Here is a 16,567-nt window from a genome sequence, read left to right as displayed (position 1 = left end):
CTTTTTGCTCTCTCCCGAATTTTAGTGAAATCGTGAGGAGTTTGTTGGTTTTGTGTTGGTTTTTTGTTTTTTTTTTAAATCAAATCTTCCCCAGCGTTTTTCCCCAAAATCTGTCGCTCCAGCAGCACGTGGCTTGATCCTCCCAGGAACAATTGATTCTCAGAGTCAAAGAAAATGTGTTTTTCTGATGAATTTGCCCCCAAAAATGAAGTTTTGTGTTAAATAACAGCCTGAACAAAAGACACCTCTGGTTTAACAGTAAGCAGCTTATTTTGCTCAGCCTCAGCGACTAAAGCTGGGGCTGGAAAAATGGGAATTCTTTTGTCCTGGTGATTAAGCAGGGTTTAGTTATTTCATATATTTTTTCCTCTTAATGAACTTTTGATCTAATTCCCCCTCCCCAAAAAAAAAATCTCAACCAAACACTGAGTTTAAACACCTGTGAGAGGGAGCCTTGAGCAATCCTGAACCTGGGGTATCCAGAGGGTCTGGATTTGATGGGAAAGGGCCTCATCTCCTCCAGTTATTTTTAATTATTGAGCTGCAAATTTACATCCATTATTTGCTCCAGGTTTTCTGCCCTTCTGCCCCCTGTGAACTCCATCCTGGGAGTTTCCCCTGTGAGTTCCATCCCAGGAGTTTCCCCTGCGAGCACCATCGGGGGAGTTTTTCCCCATGAACTCCATCCCAGGGGTTTTCCCCCATTAAATCCATCCTGGGACTGTCTCCCATGAACTCCATCCTGGAAGATTTCCCCATGAATTCCATCCTGGAAGTTTTCCTCATGAACTCCTTCCCAGGAGTTTTCACCTGGCTCCATCCCAGGAGTTTTCACCTGGCTCCATCCCAGGAGTTTTCACCTGGCTCCATCCCGGGAGTTTTCCCCATGAACTCCATCCTGGGAGTTTTTCCCATGAACTCTATCCCAGGAGTTTTTCCCCATTAAATCCATCCTGGGACTGTCTCCCATTAAATCCATCCTGGAAGATTTCCCCATGAATTCCATCCTGGAAGTTTTCCTCATGAACTCCATCCCAGGAGTTTTCCCCATGAACTCCATCCCAGGAGTTTTCACCTGGCTCCATCCCAGAATTTTCACCTGGCTCCATCCCAGGAGTTTTCACCTGGCTCCATCCCAGGAGTTTTCCCCATGAGTTCCATCCCAGAGTTTTCCCCATGAACTCCATCCCAGGAGTTTTCCCCCATGAACTCTATCCCAGAGATTTCCCCATGAACTCCATCCCAGGAATTTTCCCCATGAACTCAATCCCAGGAGTTTTCACCAGGTTCCATCCCAGGAGTTTTCCCCCATGAACTCCATCCCAGAGATTTCCCCATGAACTCCATCCCAGGAATTTTCCCCATGAACTCCATCCCACGAGTTTTCACCTGGCTCCATCCCAGGAGTTTTCCCCCATGAACTCCATCCCAGAGTTTTCCCCCATGAACTCCATCCCAGGAGTTTTTTCCCCCATGAACTCCATCCCAGGAATTTTCCCCATGAACTCCATCCCAGGAATTTTCCCCATGAACTCCATCCCAGGAGTTTTCCCCCATGAACTCCATCCCAGGAGTTTTCACCTGCCTCCATCCCAGGAGTTTTCCCCGTGAACTCCATCCCATGAACTCCATCCTGGGAGTTTCAACGCCCCCAGCCTCGTGGCAAATGATGAATTTTCTCCTTTGCTGGGATGATTCCAGGCTTTTCCAGCCTGGAGCCCAGCCCATGCCATGCCCCTGGCGTGCTGTCCCTGTCCCCAGGGCCGGCGCCGCGGCCGGGCCGGGCTCTCCCGCTCCCCCCTCCCGTCGGAATGGCACCAGGATTAAGTGGCAGACTTGAACTGGTCTAATATTTCACAGCCCACCCCCTCCTGCCCTTTTCCACACCATCCCAGAGACATTTCCCGTTCTCCCCACGCTCTGTTTAAAGCAGCCAGTTGGATGCACTGAGCTGAAGGTCACGGTGATGGTGGGGGCAGGATCCTGGAGCGATGCTCCTGGGAATGGCAGGGTGAGGGGACATGGATGTGGCCAGGGACGTTCTCCAGCCTGACTGAGCTCTGAGAATGGGTTTTGTCCATGTTTTCCTGAAGGAGAGAAGCCACAACCTCTCTGGGTGTCCTGTGGCTTTCCAGGGTCAGAGCATGGGTCCATTGGATGGTCCCACAAGGATCCATCAACTGCTCACTTGGGCCCCACCAGGTTCCATGGAGAGCTCACTTGAGTCCCACCAGGTTCTAGTAACTGGTCACTTGGATCCCACCAGGTTCTAGTGACTGGTCACTTGGATCCCACCAGGTTCTAGTGACTGGTCACTTGGGTCCCACCAGGGTCCATTGAATGGTCACTTGATCCCACCAGGGTCTGTTGAATGGTCTCTTGGGTCCCATCAGGTTCCATTGAATGGTCACTTGGGTCCCACCAGGGTCCATTGAATGGTCACTTGGGTTCCATCATGATCCATTGAATGGTCACTTGGGTCCCACCAGGTCCCACTGGATGGTCACTTGAGTTCCACCATTGAATGGTCATGTGGATCCCACCAGGGTCCATTGAATGGTCTCTTGGATCCTGCCAGGGTCCACTGGATGGTCCCATCATGATCCATTAACTGGTCACTTGGATCCCATCATGATCCATTGAATGGTCTTTTGGATCCCACCAGGGTCCATTGAATGGTCACTCGGGTCCCACCAGGTGCCATTGAATGGTCTCTTGATCTCACCAGGGTCCATTGAATGGTCACTTGATGGATCATGATCCATTAACTGGTCACTTGGGTCCCATCATGATCCATTAACTGGTCACTTGATCCCACCAGGGTCCATTGACTGGTCACTTGGGTCCCATCAGGTGCCATTGAATGGTCACTTGGGTTCCATCATGATCCATTGAATGGTCACTTGGGTCCCACCAGGGTCCATTGAATGGTCATGTGGATCCCATCATGATCCATTAACTGGTCACTTGGATCCCATCAGGTGCCATTGAATGGTCACTCGGATCCCACCAGGTCCCACTGGATGGTCACTTGAGTTCCACCATTGAATGGTCATGTGGATCCCACCAGGGTCCACTGGATGGTCCCATCAGGGTCCATTGAATGGTCACTTGGATCCCATCAGGTGCCATTGAATGGTCTCTTGGGTCCCACCAGGTCCCACTGGATGGTCACTTGAGTTCCACCATTGAATGGTCATGTGGATCCCACCAGATTCCGTTGGATGATCCCATGGGTCCCTCCAGGCTGGTCACTGCTCATCCCCACAACCAAGCAAAGCACCCCAGTGTCCTGGGGTGGCCTCCATGCCAGGAGGGTCCTTGTCCCAGGAGTGTGACCCCCGTGTCCCCCGCAGGCCCGGGAGGAGCTGCGCCCGGTGAAGGAGGACTTTGAAGCCAAGAACAAGCAGCTCCTGGAGGAGATGCCCAAATTCTACAGCAGCCGCATCGATTACTTCAAACCCAGCTTTGAGTCGCTGGTGCGGGCGCAGGTGAGACCTTGTCCCTTCCTGGTACCTGTGTCATGTCCTGTCCCACAGTTCCATGCCTGTAATGATCCACTGGAGTTCCATATCCACCTGGTGGAGTGCTGAGCTCAGAGCTCGAGTAGGTTTGAGGTGTCTGGGCTCATTTTGTAGCTCCTGGTGAGTGGAGAAGAGGCTCCTGGGATATCTCCACACCAAAGATCCGCAGGAAATGCTGCCCTGAATAACCACCAGCTTTCGTTTCCATCCTCCAGCTCCCTTCAGAAACGTGGTGCTGCTCCTCCTCCTCCTCCTCCCTTCTCCCTTTGCCCCTCTGGCTTCTCGCTCCGTTGTGTCCGATTGCCGAGGGATTTGGGGCGAGAAGGACGTTGGGATAGGTGTGCTCAGAACGCCCATGGATGCAAGATAGGAGCAGCAGGGTGGCACTGCTGGGGCTGTTTGGGAGACTCTCCATCCATATCCCCCTTCTTCCTTGGATCTCCCCAAGCTCTGAGCACCTCTGGCACGCCGTGCCGCGGCTGCCGGGGCGCTCCAGCGCGGGCAGGAGGGCGGCACCGGGCGCTGCCCGCGCCGTGGGCGTTTCCCTGCGGCATTTTGGGGCCGGGAGCTGCCGCAGGGACCCAGGTGCGCCGCGGGGGGGGCCGGGAGCACGTGTTCCATCTCACCTCCGACTTGGGGGGGGCCTCTCTGCGGAGCTGCCAGCGAGTTGTCTGCAGGCTGATTCACCTACCAGATGGTGCCGATGCTCCCTGCGCCGCAGGGTGGGTGCTGGGGATGCTGTTCCTGCTGTTCCCTTAGCAATCGGGCGCGGGGCTCCCTGTTCCATCCCGGAATAACCACAATTCCCGCAGCCACCGCAGAGTCTTGCTGGCCCTTTCCCCCTGTGGACCCCCTCTGTGGGTGAGACCTTGAAACCTGAACGTTTTCTCTGCCCTCTCCGGGGTTTGTGATCCGTGAGTTTCCTCAGCTTTGCCCCTCTGGTTTCTCGCTCCGTTGTGTCCCGATTGCCGAGGGATTTGGGGCGAGAAGGACGTTGGGATAGGTGTGCTCAGAATGCCCATGGATGCAAGATAGGAGCAGCAGGGTGCCACTGCTGGGGCTGTTTAGGAGACTCTCCATCCATATCCCTCTTCTTCCTTGGGAATCCTCTGCTTTCTTTCCTGTCTATCTGCCCTACCTCTCTTCAGGTGAGGAATTTGTTGGGAAAACCGAGTGAAATCCCGGTTTTAACACCCAAAAAGGCAGCGTCACAACAAAGCTGATGCATCTCCTGTAGGCTGGACTTAAAGCTGGTCCCAGATGGATGCAGCTCCTCACATCCCTCCCTCCCTGCCAGCCTCCATGGGAGCCTCTTCCTTCCCGGCACTGGCTGCATCCTTCCACCCTCGGGGAGGGATGCTGGAATGTTTGTGCCGAGCCTGGGCTTGGGCTCCACGTGCCCCCCTGGCTCAGGAGCTCTGCAAAGCGTTTTCCCACTGAGGTGGCTGAAATAAAACGAGAAAGGGATGTGATTTGCCCAAGGTAATGAGTCAGTGGCGAGCCAGGAATAGCAGCCGGAGCCCTGAGTCAGCTCAGCACTGCTCACCTGCAGGCACCTGGCTGAGAAGGGCAGGCAGGAGCATCCCCATCCCAGCTGAGAGCTGGCATGGAAACATTGCCCAGCTTTCCCTCCCTCTGTGCCTCCCTGAGCTGATTAACAGCTGGGGGGGTCGTGTTCCTCGATATAATTTTTATTTTCAGCCTTTTCTGCAGGTACCTCTTTAGGAGTGGGATGAGGCTGGAGGTGAATCCCACAAGGAAAGCTGGATGGGGTGGGACTGGGATCAGCTGTCACTTTGAAGTTGTTTCTCCCTGGGTCAAACCCACCATCCAAAGGCAAACCCCGTGTCATTTTCCTGATTTTTCGGCCCTGGAGGCAGCCGGGAGTTAAAGCAGGACAAATTGTGTGACAGTGACACCGTCCAGTGCCACCATGAGCTGGGAAGGGACCAGCTGCCTCTGGGGGAAGGGGAAGGACCCTGCTCCCAGGCACCTCCATGGCTTTGACCCAAGGAGACCCTCCCAAGGCTGTTCCCATGGCACAGGCTGGCTGTGCTCCCGGGGCTGGGTGTCTCCTGATGCTGGGACATGTCCCGAGCTCGCAGGGCTGTAACATTCAACACCAAATTCTTCCCTCCACCCACGGGCCCGGGCTAAGCCAAGGGAGGCAAATATTTCCCTGGCTGGGGGCTTTGAAGTGGCCACATGGAGATGAAAGGGGGAGATTTTGGAGCTGGTGTGAGGCGTGAACAGCACTTCCTTCCCGCTTTGTGCTTTATTTTCCAGCTAGAAAACACAAGATTCCTTTGGGTTTGAATGGAATGGGGGGAAAGATGGGGCTGGCAGGCAGGGATGGTGCTGTGGGCTGGGGGAGCCCGGCCCTAGCAGCACCCCTGGGTTTGTTTTGGGTAGGGCTGCCCTAAACAAGCAGCCACTGGGCCATTGTGGCCAGGATCTATAGAAAATCCACAGAACACAGCGTCCCCAAACAGAATTAGTTCAAGACAGGTGGACCCGGGGCCGTTGGCTCAGGCTCAAAGGCGAGCTGGAGCTGGGATTTGATGGGGACAGAGCATATGGCATCCATAGCTGGAAAAGTACTGGGCTGGCAGAGCAGGTAGGGCAGGGTCACTGTCACCAGTTTGGGGTGCATCCCCTCCCTGGGAGGGTTTTCACTCCTGTTTCAACAGGAGGAATTGGGGGGGTCAATGCCAGTGGGATTTTGCTGATGAAGCTCGGGAGGCTCGGCTGGCGAGGCAAGGCAGCGTCCGGGTGGTGCCAGCTGGTTCTGCACTGGGGCTGCTGGGGGACAGGAGTGTCCCCAGGGACACCCACCAGGCCCTGGGGACATGGGGTGTCCCCAGGGACACCTACCAGGCCCTGGGGACACGGGGTGTCCCTCGGGATGTGGGTGGAGGGGGAGCAGCAACAAGGAGTTCGCTCTGCTCTGCCTGTTGGGCACAGTGTGGATGCTGGGGGACAATCCTGGGCTCAATCTTGAGGAAAATCCTGGGGGACAATCTTGGGGACAATCCTGGGCTCAATCCTGAGGAAGACCCTGGGGGACAATCCTGGGGATCAATCCTGGGCTCAATCCTGAGGAAAATCCTGGGGGACAATCTTGGGGACAATCCTGGGCTCTATGCATTTGGGACAGTCCTGAGCTCAATCCACTGGGAACAATCCTGGGCACAATCCTGGGGATCAATCCTGGGCTCAATCCTGAGGAAAATCCTGGGGGACAATATTGGGGACAATCCTGGGCTCAATCCATTGGGGACGGTTCTGGGGGTCAATCCTGAGGAATATCCTGGGGGACGATCCTGGGTGTCAATCCTGGAGAACAATCCTGGGCTCAATCCACTGGGCACAATCCTGGGGGACAATTCTGGGGAAAAATCCTGGGCTCAGTCCATTGGGGACAATCCTGGAGGTCAATCCACTAGGGACAATCTTGGGCTTAATCAATTGGGGACAATTCTGGGCTCAGTCCTGAGGAAAATCCTGGGGGACAGTCCTGAGGAAAATCGTAAGGCACAATCCTGGTCCTGGAGGAATCCTCAGGAATTTCTGGATCCTGGTGGGGGGGCAATTCTGGAGCCAGTCCTGGGGGACAATTGTCCCCAAATCCTGGGGAACAATCCTGAGAGCAATCCTGGAGGACAATCCTGTGACCAATCCTGAGGGACAGCTGTCCCCAGATCTTGGGGGACAACCCTGGGACAATCCTGGGTGCAGCATCTGCCTCCGGGCCTGCCACCCTGACAAGATTCAGCTGGAATTGGCAGTGCCACTTGGCCATTTGTGACTGAGCAGAGCCCAGCTGACTCCAGGCTGGGGACAAGGGACATGGGGGGCTGCTCCAGGGCTCTGGCACCCCCCTTGGCACCCCTGCCCCCCAGATCCCTGCCCACCCGTGGCATCGCCGAGGCATTTCGGGTGCTTTTGGCATCTCTTGCTGGCAGGGGGGTTCAGAGGATGTTCGGGGTGACCCAGCTGTGGGTGGGGCTCTGGGGGGCGTGCAGGGATTTTGGGGGGCCCCTGCCAGCTCAGCGCCGTGCGGGGTTCGTTAGTCACTGTGTAAATGAGCATTGCTGTGACTCAGCCAGCGCCGCTGCGTGGGGAGCCCCGGCCACGGAGCAGCCCCCGAGCCCCCGGCACGGCCAGGCCTGGGAAGGGGGGTTCAGGCAGCCAGCACTGGGATGTGGCACCCACCATACCCCCTCAGGCCTGCCCAAAATCAGCGTCGGTTTGAGCAGGATTAGGGGAGCTGGTCTCCATGGAGACCGTGCATGTCTCAGCACCGGTGCTGCTGGAGATGCCGGGGCCCTTGTGGGAAATGGGGACAGCGCTGGCATTGCCCACCCTGGGGGGCTGCACTGCCCCGTCCCTCCCCGAGGGATGGGGGGGATATCCAGGACAGGATCCCACACCTGGGGTCCTGCACTGCCGGGGGTCCCACAGGAGGGTCTGAGGGTCCTGTGGCACCCGGGGCACTACAGTGCCAGGGGTCCTGCAGTACCGAGGGGTTCTGTGGTTCCGGGGCTCTCACAGGCAGCACTGGGCTTCCCGCAGCGCCAGGAGTGCCCCGAGCAGCGCTTGGGGGTCCCACAGGCAGGGCTGGGGGTCCCACAGCACCGAGGGTCCCACGACACCGGGGGTGTCCCCCAGCGCCGAGGGTCCCGCAGGCAGGGCTGGGAGCCCCCCTCTCCCCGCTGGATCCCGAGCAGCCACCCCGCTGCCATCTGCCTGCGCTGACCCACGGGCTCCCGCGCCGGCAAGCGCTGCTCGCTGCCGGAGATAATTGGCGGTGCTAATTAGCACGTTATTAACACACCCCTCCTCCTCCTCCTCGCCGTGCTTCGCACGGGGCACGGCGCTGTCGGGCGCGCCCCTCGCCGAGCCCGGCGCGCCCCCGGCCCTGCCCGCCGTGCCCCGCGGGCCGTGGGCAGCGTGGGCCGGCAGCTCGTGCCGGTGGCACCGGTGACAAACGAGGGGACGAGGCGGCTGCGGGAGGGTGGCGGTGCCGGTGGCAGCCCCGCACGCGCGGCTCCCAGATGGGAAGCGAGCGGAGAAGGGCAGCGTGTTATTAAAATGTGTTGAGTTGTAATAATCCGAGGGGGCGGCACGGCCACGTGGGCGGGAGCTATTTCAGACACCAACGCCACGGAGAGGGGCTGCCGAGGGCACCGCGGGGAGGGGGAGGGGCTGGGGAGGAGACCCCCCCACCATTCCCCACCCTCCCCAATCCCCCTTTATCCAACAGGTTGTCTACTACACGGAGATGCACAAGATTTTTGGGGACCTGACGGCGCAGATCGACCGGCCCGGGCTGAGCGACGAGCAGCGCGAGCGGGAGAACGACGCCAAGCTCAGCGAGCTCCGAGCCCTCTCCATCGTGGCCGACGACTGAGGCCAGGCTGGGGATGAGGAGGGGATGGGGACCCCCCCCCCCTTTCACCCCAGTTCCCCTCCCAGGGATGGACTTGTGGGGCTGGAGCTGCTCCTGTCACCCCACGGCTCCGCAGCGTCAGTCCAGGAATGAGTTTTGCCTTAAATTTTGGGGTGTGGAGGAGCAGGAAAGGGAGCGATCCTGCTCGGATGAAGATGGGGAGTGGGATGTGGGGTGCTGGATTTTCCCAGGTTCCAGCCTCCCTTGGAACGCAGAGGGTGAGACCCCCCCCCCCCCCCTCACTCCTTCCCCTCATTTTGTGCCTTTGTAGCCCAGTGGTCCACTCAGGGGAGGGTAAAATCACTCAAATCTATTTTTTTTTGAGGTACAGGGAGAGGGTGATGCTTCTCACGGTCAGCATCCATCCCTCTTTTCCCATGAAAGCTCCAAAGAGCCTGTGCCCCATAGCTGGGGGGTGCAGGGTGGGGACAGGGGACCCCAGATCTCAGAGCAGGGACAGGTGGGGACATCCCTAAGGGAGACAACCCAGCCAGGAGCAAACCTATGGAAAACTGGGGGGGCTCCAGCCCCTCCTCGGTGTGTGGGGAGGGCCGCAGGGACTCCGTGGCTTGTCCCCAATAAAGTTTCTGGCAGCGCAGCACGGCCGGGGCCGTGTCGGTGTCGGTGCCACCGCCGGGGCCGTGTCGCTGTCGCTGTCACCGCCGGGCCGCTGTCGCCCTCTGCCGCCGCCCGGCCGCCACTGCAGGGGGACACGGGGGGAGAGCCGGGCTGGAACATCGGCGCGGGAAGGAAACGGCCCCAAAGCGCGAGGAATGGAGTTTTCCAGCACAATAGAGGCGATTTGGGCCTTTAAGGGTAAGGAGAAGCTGCCTGCTGTGTCCTGGGGTGAGCAGATGCTGCTTGGGGTAAGGGGTTGGAAGCCCACCCTGGAGAGGTTCTGGTGGACATGACGAAGGTCCCCGCTCTGCCTTGGGGTGGCACGAGGCTCCTGCTGCTCCAGGGGAGGGCACACCAGGCTCCAGACACCAGGGAAACCATCACCACATCTTCCTGCCAGGAGCTGGGTTTGGCAAACCTGCACAAGACAGGGAATAAGGCTCAGGGGTGTCCTGGGAAGCCCAGCAGAAAATGGGGATGGAACCCCTAAAAACCAAACCTTCCCTTTCCAGATGGAGCAGAGCTGTGGGAATGCTGGTGGCTGTCCCCAGTGCAGGGACACAGCAAGGTCCCCCCCAAGAGCATCCCGTGCCAAGGCTCCTCCCCAGCTCCCAGCATGGAGAACTTCATCCCTCCCTCTCCTCTTGGCTGTTCCTTCCCAACCACATCACATGCCAGGCCAGGTTTAAGCAAAATAAACCCAGTTGCCACGGTTACCCAGAGCAGGGATGCTAAATATACAGAATATAGATATTTATATATATATTGAACTGCCACGCACAGAGCCCGTGAGCCCGAGCAAGGGACGCGCTCCCCCACGGCATCTGAGCCCTGCAGACCTCAGGGTAGCAAAGATCCCTCTGTGGCCTGGAGATGATTCCTCTCCAGATTCAAGCCCACCTGTGCTCACCTGAACCCACCTGGTGGCTTTGTCTGCGTCGCTGTCACCCTGTGTGGCACAGCCAGACCTTGTCCCCAGCACCCCCCCTGTCCTGCCCTCAGAGCAGCCCCAAATCCCAGCCCTGGCCTGTGCCATCAGCTCCTCCTGCCCCCCCAGCACTCGGAGAGGGATGTCACCCATGGAAACTCAAACCCAGGCGTTCCCAGGGATTCACTCTGCCTACTCTCCGCAGTGCTCGGGGAGGAGAATTCCATCTTTTCTAGTAAAAAGGGGATAATTACCGGGTTGTGCACCACCCACAGGATGCCAGCGTTAATAGGGAGAGCTGGCAGGAAGGGAAAGCTCGCTCTACGATGAGGAACGTGCTCAGCCTCGGTGGCTGAGGCACCCCTGGGTGAGGTTCATCAGCGCTCAGACCTCCAGGAGCAGAGGGGAGGGCAGCACCGCCCCAGGGGGATCATCCCAGCGTGAGGAGCATCCCCTGCTGCTGAGCAAATCTTCTTCCTTTTTCCTCCCCAGCAGGAATTCCTCCAGGTTAGCCCAGTGGTTGTCCCCCTTCCTCCCCAAATCCCCTCGGGACAGGTTTAGCAGATGCCAGCCCACCACCAATCCCAAGGAGTTTCCTCACAAATAGGATGAATTAACCCTCTCCAGGCCGGCCAACACCAGCACACATCTGGATCCACACACCTTGGTTTGTCTTGTCAGATGCTCGGGAGCTTCCCCTTGTTCCAGGTGATTCAGGGGTGCTGGGGTGGGACAGAGAGGCTCAGACCTCCTTCCTCCTCCTCACCTGGGCCCTGGAAGGAGAATCAGCATCCCCTGGACCAGCCTGAGCCATTTCCTTGGGATCAGCCATGGGCATTCAGCCGGGGTCCCAGTGAGGGGGAAGATGGAGGTGGCAGAGGGGCAGCAGGGCAGGGGGTGCCCGGACCCCCACCCCACACCGGGAACACCCAGCCGTGCCCTTCCCCCACCTCCCCGAGCCCCTCCCCACCGCTCCTCACCCCGGGGGCTCAGGAGAGCGGAGGGCGGGCGATGGGAAGGGGTTTGATGCTGGAAAGGGAGGGACAAGGATAAAACACACCCCACCCCCAGCTGTGCTCCAGAAACCCTTCAGCACCCCCGATCAGGCTGGGACCCAGCCGGGGGGCGCTGCCAGGGACCCCCCAGCCCCCCAGGCCCTGCCATGAGCACGGGCACGGCGGGGACGAGCACTCACGGTTCCCGGGAAGGAGCGGTGGGATGCGGGACGCTGCGGCTCCAGCGATGTCCCCAGGGCGGCCGGGTGAGAGCGGTGCCGGGAGGCGCTGCGGGAGTCACCGCTGGGAAGGAAAAACCCCCAAGTGACGGTAGGAAATCAGCAGGAAAGGGGGGAAAGGGAGGGATAACGGGATACCTGATGGGAGAGCGCCTGGCCGCGGCTTGGGGCAGCATCTTCCTCACCTGCGGCACCGGCGCGTCCCGCGCAGAGCTGGCGACACCAGGAGGGGCTCCAGCAGCATCGAACCCCCTTCCTCATCCTCATCCTCTACCGCCCAAACTGGGGAGCACCCCTCGAGAAAACCGCGATGCTCCCGGGAGCATCCTCACCCCCGGCGCCCCCTCCCCACCAACCCCGCGGAGCAGCCGGGGGGTCCCGGGAGGAGGATCGGGGAAGGACGAGCTTCACCCCACCCCGGGCAGCGGGACCCGGCCGGGGCTGAGCGGGGAGGGGGCTCGGGAGCCGCTTGGGCCGTCCGTGGGTCCCGGCCCGGTGGGACAAAAGGGGCGGAAAAGCCGTCGGAAGTGATGCGGCAGTGACGCGCCCTCGCGTGACGTCACGCCGGGTTTAGGGGCGTGACGTCACGGCGCGACAGCAAGCACCTCGCTAAGAGCCGCCTCTTTATCGGTGAAAAGACTTTATTGAGGAAAAAAAAAAAAAGGTGAAGGGGGTGTGCAGGCCGGGGACCTGCCCCGGGCTGGCGTGACGTCATAGGGTGAGGTGTGACGCAGTTCCTCCATCCAGGTGCGGCGGTGGGAGCGGGACCCCCCCCGTCCTACCTGCACCGGCCACCGCGCAGGGAGCGGCGGGTCAGGCGGGTGAGCAGCACCTTCACCCGGCCCCAGTGCGAGCGCCCGTCCTGCGGGAGAGGGGGGTCAGTCAGCGGGGGGACCCCAGAGACGCCCCCGCCACTCCCCGACCCCCCCCGGCCGTACCTTGTCCGGTGCCGGGACACCCTGGCCGCCCTCGGCGGGGTCCAGCAGGCTGGGGGAGCTGACCGAGTGTCCCCACAGCCGCCGGCACGGCCCGGGGTCGGCTGCTGCAAGGAGAGCAAAGCTGGTCAAGCTTGGGGGCCGGGGAGGCATCCTGCTGCCATCCCACACGCTGCCCCCTCACCTGGTGCCAAGTCCCGCCCCGCTCACCTGGCACCGGTGCTGCCATTCCCGCATCCCCCAGTGCTCACCTGGCACCGGTGCTGCCATTCCCGCATCCCCCAGTGCTCACCTGGCACCGGTGCTGCCATTCCCGCATCCCCCAGTGCTCACCTGGCACCGGTGCTGCCATTCCCGCATCCTCCAGTGCTCACCTGGCACCGGTGCTGCCATTCCCGCATCCCCCAGTGCTCACCTGGCACCGGTGCTGCCATTCCCGCATCCCCCAGTGCTCACCTGGCACCGGTGCTGCCATTCCCGCATCCTCCAGTGCTCACCTGGTTGTAGGTGCCGTCACTCCCGAGCCCACCCCGCTCACCTGGCCCCGGATCCCGTCACTCCCGAGCCCACCCCGCTCACCTGGCCGCAGATCCCGTCACTATCGAGCCCACCCCGCTCACCTGGCCGCAGGTCCCGTCACTCCCGAGCCCACCCCGCTCACCTGGCTCCGGATCCCGTCACTCCCGAGCCCACCCCGCTCACCTGGCCCCGGATCCCGTCACTCCCGAGCCCACCCCGCTCACCTGGCCCCACATCCCGTCCCTCCCGAGCCCACCCCGCTCACCTGGCGCCTGGCTGTCGGAGCAGGAGCGCGGCCGGAACCCCTCAGCCCTCCAGGTGCCCAAATCCTGCCTCGGGGGCTGCCGGCTGGGCTGCGGGCGAGGAGAGGACAGGCAGGGTATGAGCTGGGACCCCCGCACACCCTCCCCGCGCATCCCCCTCCTCCTGGCCCTCACCAGGGTGGCCGGGCGGGCGCTCCGGGCTCCGGCCGCCTGCTGCCGGAGGGCGCGTTTGTCCTGCTCCAGCCGCGCCCTGTGCTCCAGCATCTGGCACACGCGCTCCAGGTAGAGCAACCCCTCCCCCGACACCGCGGCCTCGGGCACGGCCCGGGGGTCCCGAGGCGGCCGAGCCACCCCCGCCGCCCCCTCGGTCTCTTCGGGGTCCCGCGGGGGCTCGGCCAGCTCGGCGGCGCTGGCGCTGCGCCGGCTGAGCTGTCGCGGGCAGCGCTGCCTCCTGCTCCGCTGCGCTGCCTGCAGCAGCCTCCGGCTGGCCGAGCGGCTCCGGGCTGCCCGGGGGGGCTCCGGGGGCTCCTCTCCGGGGGGCTTCTCCGCCGGGAACCCGTCCAGGGAGAAGCGGCTCTCGGAGCCCAGCGGGGTGGAGGGCGAGTGCTCGTTGCTGGCCATCTCCACGCCGGAATCCTCGGATTCGGACTTGAGGAGCCTCCCGCCGGCCGTGGGGCTGCTGGGGGGCTGCGGTGGCGGCGGGGGGGATCCCCGGGTGCTCATTCCCCGCGGGGGCTGCCGCGGGCTCTCCTGCAGCCGGCGGTAGACGCTGGCGGAGGTGCGCACGATGCAGCTCTCGGCCGACTCCCAGGGACCATCTGTGGGGGAAGGGAGGATCGGTGGGCTCAGATGGGGGGTCCCTGGGGAGAAAACTGGGTGCCCACCGCCCCTCCAAGCCCCCTAGAGCAGCTCCAGCCGTGCCCAAGGCTGCTCTCCCCCCTGCCCAGCAGCTGGGAATATGCTCCTACAACCCCAGCGCGTTGTCTCCACTCCCCAAAAACGCGGCCCTGGCCTCCACCATCCTCCTGCTCCTCTCAAGCGGAGCTGCTGGAGGCACCCACGGCCCCCACCCTGCCCTGGGCAGGGCTTTTGAGCCGGGTTCTTTTGTATCCTGCTCCAGCTCGGTGCCGGCAACCCAGGACAGAGCGCGGCCGCGGGATCCTGGATCTGGGATGGCTCCAGGACCACCAACTCCTCGCACTTGTCCCCATGGGATGGGTGGCATGGCCAGCCGGGATGTGCCCCCCAGCACCCCGCAGCTCCAGGTGGGGTTGTGCTGCATCCACGGCAATCCTCGCCCAGCACTCGCTCCCTTCCCAGCCAGGCCGCGGGCTCGGGCGGGTGTCAGCGGAGCTTTGGCACCTCCTGCAGGCTGCCCACCCCCCAAAAACCCCGCTCGGGGACTTGCCAGCCCCTCGAACGCACTCACAGCAGCTGAACCTCCTCTTCCAGACGGCGCGGGAGCCACCCCACATCGCCGAGAGCCAGAGCCGAGTGCCGGGCGCGCGTCCCGGCGCTCCCTTTTATAGCCACCCCAGCCGGCGACGGGCCCTGCATCCAGAGGCACCTCATTACAGGACCGGTTCCCAACTGGTTCCTCGCAGGGTTTGGGATCGGCGATACTGGCTGGGCCGGTGGTTAAGGACTCCCTTCCCTCCCCAGCTGGGAAGGCGAGAGGGTTGTTTGGGCGCCGGCAGGCAGCCAGGTGCCGCCTGCATCCCACCGAATTCCAGAAAACTCACTCAGGGCTCCAGCGTGGGCTGAATTCACCGCTCGGGGGTCCCGATGCTCCCAAATTCCTGCCCCTCCTGCAGCCGCGGCACTCACCGTGCATCCCTCGGGGGCTGGAGAGGCCGAGGAGAGCCGGGAAGTGGCGGCCGGCCCCGGGACAATCCGGCCGTTCAGTGGGATTGAATCCCAGCAATGCCGCGGAGCAGCCCGTCCGCCCCGGCAGGATTGAATCCCAGGAATTCCGGGGGGCAGCCCCTCCACCGCAGCTGCAGCGGCCGCTGCCGGCAGCCCAGTTCCCCCACGCCGCAATTCCACAGGCTCCAGGGCCCCACGTACCGAGGGGACGCTTCCCCCGCCACCACGGGGGTGTCACCGCAGCCCCACGGACGTGGCGGGCACTGGCGGGGCGAGAAGGGGCGTGGGGGTCCCCGTCAGCTCCTCCTGGGGGTGCCGCGTGGGCAGCTCAGCCCCGGAACCTCCCAGACCTTGCTGCCGGAGGAGTCCCGGCACAGCCGGAGCTGCGGCACACACGGAGGTGGCCCTGGGTTTTGGGGACCCCCCCGCCGCATTTGGGGACCCCCACGCCGCACTCGGGGACGGGCACCGGCCTGTCAGCCCAAAGATGGGAAGGGAAAACCTGAATTCCCAGCACAGCTGGTAGCCTGGGCCCCTCCCAGCAGGGAGTGGGATGAAAACCAGAGCTCCAGGGACAGCCTTTAACACAAATTGGGGGTTCCGGGGAACCCCCAGGTTCCCTCTCAAGCACTGACAACACAACTTGGGGCTCCAAGGACCCCAGGTTCCCTCTCCAGCACAGACACCTCAAGGCAGAGGTCTCTGAGGATCCCCTCCAGCACGATCCTCGCAGACTGGAGACTCTGAGGGAACCCCCAGACTCGGGGGGGCCTCCACAGCCCCTCGGGGCCACCGACTCACCGAGGTCACCACGGAGCGGCTGCACCGTGAAGGCTCCGCGGCGGCGCAGCATCCTCGGGATGTACCGGGAGCGAGGGGGTGAAACCGGGACCAGGGAACGAGCAGAGAGCGCCGGGAACGGGCAGGGAGCACCGGGACTGCTCCTCCGCTGCTTTATGGGGCAGGCTCGGGGGGCGGCACAGCCCCGGGGCGGGGCGGGGGTCTGGGGCCGCCCCCTGCCTGGGCAGCCCCTTCGCCCCCAGCCTCAACTGTGTTATCCCAAGAGGGCTCAAAGCGTTTATTCCTTTTTTTCCTGTGTGGAGAGGGCGGGAGAAGGGCAGGACGATCATCATTATCACCATCATAATCCTCCTCCCCCCCAGGTGTCATAGAGCCGCGGAATGGTTGTGTTGGGACCTTAAAGCTCATCCAGTGCCACCCCTGCCCT

General features: G+C 61.8%; 2 protein-coding genes across 2 annotated transcripts in view; one reads left to right on the top strand and one right to left on the bottom strand.

Moving 5' to 3' along the window:
- BIN3 (bridging integrator 3) overlaps positions 1–10,247 on the top strand; it is a 47,589-nt gene extending 37,342 nt beyond the window's left edge. The window contains exons 8-10 of the mRNA XM_084221882.1: positions 3,357–3,491; positions 8,791–9,792; positions 10,107–10,247. Of these exons, the coding sequence (XP_084078008.1) occupies positions 3,357–3,491; positions 8,791–8,937 (282 nt within the window). The 3' untranslated portion in view covers positions 8,938–9,792; positions 10,107–10,247. The remainder of the gene's footprint in view (positions 1–3,356; positions 3,492–8,790; positions 9,793–10,106) is intronic.
- Positions 10,248–12,534: 2,287 nt separating this feature from the next.
- Positions 12,535–14,948, bottom strand: LOC311163024 (uncharacterized protein C8orf58 homolog; the record flags this gene model as incomplete). The annotated part of the gene is made up of 4 exons (XM_084221709.1): positions 12,535–12,618; positions 12,695–12,798; positions 13,476–14,291; positions 14,903–14,948. 4 exons carry the CDS (start codon positions 14,946–14,948, stop codon positions 12,535–12,537), a joined length of 1,050 nt encoding a protein of 349 aa, XP_084077835.1.
- Between the last annotated feature and the right edge of the window lie 1,619 nt (positions 14,949–16,567).

Source organism: Fringilla coelebs, assembly GCF_963513975.1.
Source record: "Fringilla coelebs genome assembly, chromosome: 26".
In the NCBI taxonomy this organism is placed as follows: domain Eukaryota; kingdom Metazoa; phylum Chordata; class Aves; order Passeriformes; family Fringillidae; genus Fringilla; species Fringilla coelebs.
This window is presented reverse-complemented; position numbering and strand designations above follow the sequence as displayed.